The following is a 5,764-nucleotide window of genomic DNA, read 5'->3' as shown; positions in this document are numbered from 1 at the left end:
TGCCACTAGTTTTGGATGCAAATGATTAGTATTTTTTTTAAAAAAATACTTTGAAGTTTCGAAAGTTTCAAAACTTCAAAAGTATTCACCATTGATATTAATAGTAAGTATATTTTTCTACTTATTTAAAGTTGTCATTATTGAAATAAATGTATTTATGAAATAAAGCACCCATCCATTTGAATTTTTAAATTTTCTTTCAAAGTTTGAGAATAAAAGTTTAGAGATATTTTAACAACGTACACATACACATGCATGTAATTAAATCATACTTTAATAATTGGTTACAATCAATTAAACGTAGAGAAAAAGAAAAATAATGGTGTTGTAGTAATCTAAAAATGTTAGTCAAAAGAAAAGCAACGAGTGAAAGGGAAAAATAGCTCACACACAAAAACCAAATTTGGTTTTGGTCAGTAATGTGGTTCAGTCATTATAAAGACCAAATTAAAAAAAAAAAAAAAAAAATGCCACACAAAATTTGGTTTTTGGTAAGTAAAAAGTGATCAGTTCAAAGGACAAAAAATCAGCACTACTTTTACAAATAGTTTGATCATGCTTTTTTTTTTTCATAAAATATTTTTTTAAACAAGTTCTATTTTTATACTTAAATCTTTTTAAATGTGTAACATTTAGTTTTTAAACTATAATAAGTAACGATTTAGTCTTGTAGTCTCGAATTTGTAATATTTAGTTTTATCGTAAAAAAAATACTAGTATAGTTCAATAAAATTTATTAATGTAGATTCATAAATTGAACTTAAACAATAAAGATTAATTTGTTTTTTTTAATAAAAATTGGTACTTAATTTTAACTAAACTTCTCATGATAAAAATCAGATCCTTACTGATCATAAATTATACCCATAGTATTACATTTCCATTGTATCGATATTCCCATTATATCGTAAGAAATCCATAAAATACAAAATGTAAGCATCAAAATGTTATTGATATAAATATAATATAAATAATAAACATGTTTAGTTATTTGAAACGACAATAAAATATTTATTTATTAATTTAAATTTATAATTTCTTTTTTAGAAATACTCATCAAAATTGATATTTTATAGATATTTCAATCGTTTTTCATGATTGACATCCCTGTTTTAAACCTAGTTGCAACCAACTAAATCAGAGTTTTATTAAAATGTTGACTAACAATGTTCTTAATCCAAACAATTGAAATGAATGCATGAATTCGCATAATAAATGCAACGAAACAACAACCATCAAAGAAGAAGAATGAAAATTGAACGGTGTCCGTTTGGTGAATGATCGATCATAAATGAGTTCCGTGTTGCTCCTTCTTCTCTTACCCTGCAAATTCCACCATTTTATGCCGCATCATCTTCTTCCCACTCCTCATTTGTGGCTGTAAATTCCATTTCTTAGCTCTTCCTTAACCATCAAACACATACAAGAACCAGAACAAGAACAAGGAAGGAACAACACACCATAATGCCGGAAAACCCGTATGACCCTCTTCTCCAACTACCTCACGCCGGCGACGGCGGAACTGACCGGTCCATTTGGTGGAAGAAACTGTTCGACAAAGAGGAGGTCAAGAAACAGCTCGCCATTTCATTTCCAATGATTCTCACTAATGTCTTCTACTACCTAATCCCTTTGATTTCGGTCATGTTCGCCGGCCATCTCGGCGACCTCGAACTCGCCGGAGCTACTCTCGCCAATTCCTGGGCCACCGTCACCGGATTTGCTTTCATGGTTGGTCCTCCCTTATCTTTTTCCACTACTTCGTTCGGAATTTCTTTCAGTTGCCTCGTTTAATTTCTTGTTCCGACCATTTCCTTAAAACCCCAGACGGGACTGAGCGGCGCATTGGAGACACTCTGCGGCCAAGGGTTTGGGGCGAAATTATACAGATTCTTAGGGATTCATCTGCAATCTTCTTGCATAATCTCCCTCTCCTTCTCGATTTTCATTTCCCTTTTATGGTTCTACACAGAACCCGTCTTGAAATTGCTGCAGCAAGATCCTGATGTGTCGAAAACGGCGGCTCGGTATGTGAAATTTCTGGTTCCTGGGCTTTTCGCTTATGGGTTTCTGCAGAATAGTGTGAGGTTTATTCAGGCTCAATCGGATGTTACGTTTCTGGCTGTGCTTTCTGCAATTCCTCTGATTCTTCACCTGGGTGTTGCTTATTCTTTTGTGAACTGGACAAGTTTAGGGCTGGAAGGAGCTGCTTTGGCTGCTTCCATTTCATTGTGGGTGGCTTTTCTGGCTGTGGCTATTCATGTGTTTAAGTCTCAGAAATATGAACTCACATGGGGAGGATTCTCTGTTGAAGCTTTCAGTTATATATTTGTCAATTTGAAACTTGCTTTGCCCTCTGCTGCAATGGTTTGGTTAGTGCTGTGCTCTTGTGTTGTCTTTTGCGTATTTTGGAGCTTCATGTCACTTTTTCTTTTGATCATTAGTTTGGAAGGTTCATTGGGTTGGTGATGTTGATGCTTTTGTTTTAGTCTATGTGAACAGTTTGGAGTATTGGGCATTTGAAATTCTTGTGTTCTTGGCTGGATTGGCTCCAAACTCTGAAACTAATACATCTTTGATTGCAATTTGGTAAGGATCCTCTATGTTCCTTTTGTATGTTGCACTTTTAGCACATTGAAAAATCTACTATAACAATTTGAAAAGTGCTCTTCAAGTAGTCAAAAAGCATTTTAATGATATTGAAACTACACTTCCAAACACACTAACTAAGTGGGATCTCCCCTTTGGAATGACGTGTTGAAAAGTGTAAACACAGAAGCCATTGCCTACATGATCACATATGGACTCAGTGCAGCTGCAAGGTATACAAAAAATTTCTCCCTTTTGACTTGCTTTTTTCTGCATGGCTTCTCCCTCATATCATAACCAAAAAGAAAACTTTATTGGACAGCACAAGGGTGTCAAATGAGTTGGGGGCAGGCAATCCTGAGAGAGGAAGACAAGCCATGTTTGTCACTCTTCTTCTCTCAGTCGTTCTAGGCCTCACAGTTGTCGTTCTTCTGGCATTTGGCCATAACATTTGGGCTGGATTCTTCAGTGATAGTCCTGTGATTACACAAGCCTTTGCCTCGATGACACCCCTTCTCACCATTTCCGTGCTTGCGGACTCGGTGCAAGGCGTATTATCAGGTTCCCGCAAGGACTCTCCCTCTGGTTCTTCCTTGCGAATCTCGGTTTTTGTTTCATATGCCGTGACCGAAATGTATTCTAAAAACTGCAGGGGTGGCTAGAGGATGCGGGTGGCAACACATGGTTGTGCTTATAAACTTGGTTACATTCTATCTTCTTGGTATTTCAACTGCAGTCTTTTTGGAATTCAGAATGAAACTTTATGCCAAGGTAATAAAATTCTCTGTCCTAATGAAAATCTCGAATTGTTTACACAACCCAACACCCATTTCACATAAATAAATACATGTCATATAAGGTACGTTAAATCAATTTATGGAAAACTAACCATATTTACTCACCTTCAAAATAACTCAACTAATTTAACCATATATCTTTATCTTTAACCCAAGGGTCCGTTTGTTCCACAAGTTTTTCCATGAAGTTTCAGACATATTTTTAATATCTTTATTTATATCACATCATTTTAATTTTTAAAATCTAGGACCAATAAACTTTAGAATCCATATGACATGAGTAAAAATACCCAGTTAAATTGTGGGATTTTTATGCCACTGATCAAAATATAGTTTAATTAATTAATTAATATTAATTAGTTATTATTATTCATTTTAATTAATTACCAAATATAAATATATTAATTAAACTTAATAAATTTTAATTAATATCTTTACCATCAATATTTTATGTTATAACTATTCTAATTAATTTATAACGATCTAATCATTTTTAGTAATAAATTTAAATTAATTATGTTTAATAAAGGTTTAAATATAAAAGTATTCTTTTATTTTTATTTTTGTTGATTAAATAGTGCTAAATTTATTTGATGACTATAATAATTGTTCTCTTGTATTTAATTTAGTAATTATTTAATTTTAGTTTCTGTATTCGAAATAGGTAAATTGAATACACATATTTAACTTACTGACATTAATTATCTTGTATATCTAGACATAGACATTAATTATCCCATATATTTAAAACACAGACATTAAAATGAGAAATTGGTAGTGATTGTCCCTAGTTAGGGGTCATCTCGAAATTTGGTCCACCTTTTCAATTTGCTCGTTTTTTGGCTTTCTACTGATGTCACCACCTTGTGAATTTACCACTTTAACCTTTATTCCTTCACTCTTTTACATATTTTTTCTTTCCCCCCTTTTTTTTGCCTTTCTTTTTTTCTTTTTTGATGATTTCTTCTATTTATGATGCCCATTGTTTTTTTTTGGTGATTTATGTTTATGTCACTCTTTTTTTTTTTCTTTTTTTCTTTTTTTCGTATTTCCGACAAAATTTCCTTCCCACTCTCTTTTCTTCGGTTGTCCTTTTTTGGTGATTTCTTTTGTTTATGTCGACGTCTTCTTCTTCTCGAATCAAAGATGTTAGTTGGAACGTGAATCAAAACGAAAGGAAGAAGCGAGAGTGACTGAGTGAGAATTCAAATGAAGGGAAAAAACTCAAAGGAAAAAATTAAAAAATCTATGAGGAAAGAAACGAGAGGAAGAATTCAAAAAGAAAAAAATGGAGAACAAGGTGAATTGGAAAATGAGATGAAAGAGCGAGAGGAATGAGAGGAAATAATGAGAAATCTAGGTTGCGTCTGGCTTCACACGCTTTTGGGGTTAAAACAGTACTTTCACACGCGGCTGACATAAAGAGAAGGCCAAATTTTGAGCGTCTTTTAAAGTGAGGCCAAATTTCGAGTGGGTCCCTAAATATAGGAGCCTTCCGTATAAATTTTCCTATTAAATTCTTAGATATTTAATACATGTACTCATGAAACAATGTCTGCCATTCAAACAAATCAGAAAGATGAATCGATGAAAGAATTCTCTAGTCTCCTGCCGTTGAACGGTGGTAGAAGTAGGAAGTGAGAGTGAATGTGACAAATATGGTGTGTTTTTGGTGCAGGGGTTGTGGATTGGTTTGATCTGTGGATTGTTGTGCCAAACTTTGACACTATCGATATTAATAGTTCGCTCAAACTGGACTAGAATTGAGCTCTCACATCATCAAGACAAACCAAATCCAGCTTTGGCTTGATTCTTAATTCCATGACCCCACAAATTGATAAGGAAGTTGATGAAATTAAACTCAATTTTGGATTCATGGACATGAAGAGCTGGAGTTTGGTTAATTAGTGGTATTTCAATTTTTCTTTTATTACTCGAAGCATGTATGTATTTTTTAGTACAATAATTACAAATATGGAGAGTTGAATCTTTGACCTTTGGGTCACGCCTATCATGATTGACTAAATTTACTTTGGCCTCTCGTAATATTTCTTCTAATGTTTAATTATTATTTTATTTCGACATCTTTTTTAAAGTTCTAACCATTTGTAGGTTGAGGAATTTAAACTTCTACTTTTTAGTCAAGTATTCATACTTTATGTTAGTTGAGCTCTATTCATGTGATTGATATTCTATTTCACGTTCAAAGTGGTTATCTATATATTAAAAAAACTAGATCTAAATAATGTTTTTTTAAAGATAAATAATGTAGTTTAAGTATATGTATATTAAAGTATTGATATGAATTTGTATTTGAATCACATAAATTGGTCGCAATAAATATTGAAAGGATGAAAATTTGATTATAAAATCAAAAT

At 32.9% G+C, this 5,764-nt stretch overlaps 1 protein-coding gene across 1 annotated transcript; it reads left to right on the top strand.

Annotated features, from left to right (window-relative positions):
- The first annotated feature begins 1,116 nt into the window (after positions 1-1,116).
- LOC120086950 (protein DETOXIFICATION 19-like) lies at positions 1,117-5,432 on the top strand. The gene is made up of 7 exons (XM_039043764.2): positions 1,117-1,731; positions 1,828-2,372; positions 2,503-2,589; positions 2,766-2,822; positions 2,912-3,150; positions 3,242-3,360; positions 5,065-5,432. Exons 1-7 carry the CDS (start codon positions 1,465-1,467, stop codon positions 5,194-5,196), a joined length of 1,446 nt encoding a protein of 481 aa, XP_038899692.1. The 5' UTR covers positions 1,117-1,464; the 3' UTR covers positions 5,197-5,432.
- Positions 5,433-5,764: the final 332 nt, after the last annotated feature.

The sequence above is a fragment of the Benincasa hispida genome, chromosome 9 (assembly GCF_027475165.1).
Source record: "Benincasa hispida cultivar pf3 chromosome 9, pf3_genome.v1.1, whole genome shotgun sequence".
Lineage (NCBI taxonomy): Eukaryota > Viridiplantae > Streptophyta > Magnoliopsida > Cucurbitales > Cucurbitaceae > Benincasa > Benincasa hispida.
The sequence above is the reverse complement of the archived record's forward strand: the minus strand, read 5'-3'. Positions and strand labels throughout refer to the sequence as shown.

Bases quoted from the DNA above. Each gene is read 5' to 3' on its own strand.
- LOC120086950 (XM_039043764.2), top strand. From the start codon at position 1,465: ATGCCGGAAAACCCGTATGACCCTCTTCTCCAACTACCTCACGCCGGC. The intron at 2,373-2,502 runs GTTAGTGCTGTG...CTATGTGAACAG, and splicing joins CCCTCTGCTGCAATGGTTTG to TTTGGAGTATTGGGCATTTG. The intron at 3,361-5,064 runs GTAATAAAATTC...TTTTTGGTGCAG, and splicing joins GAATGAAACTTTATGCCAAG to GGGTTGTGGATTGGTTTGAT.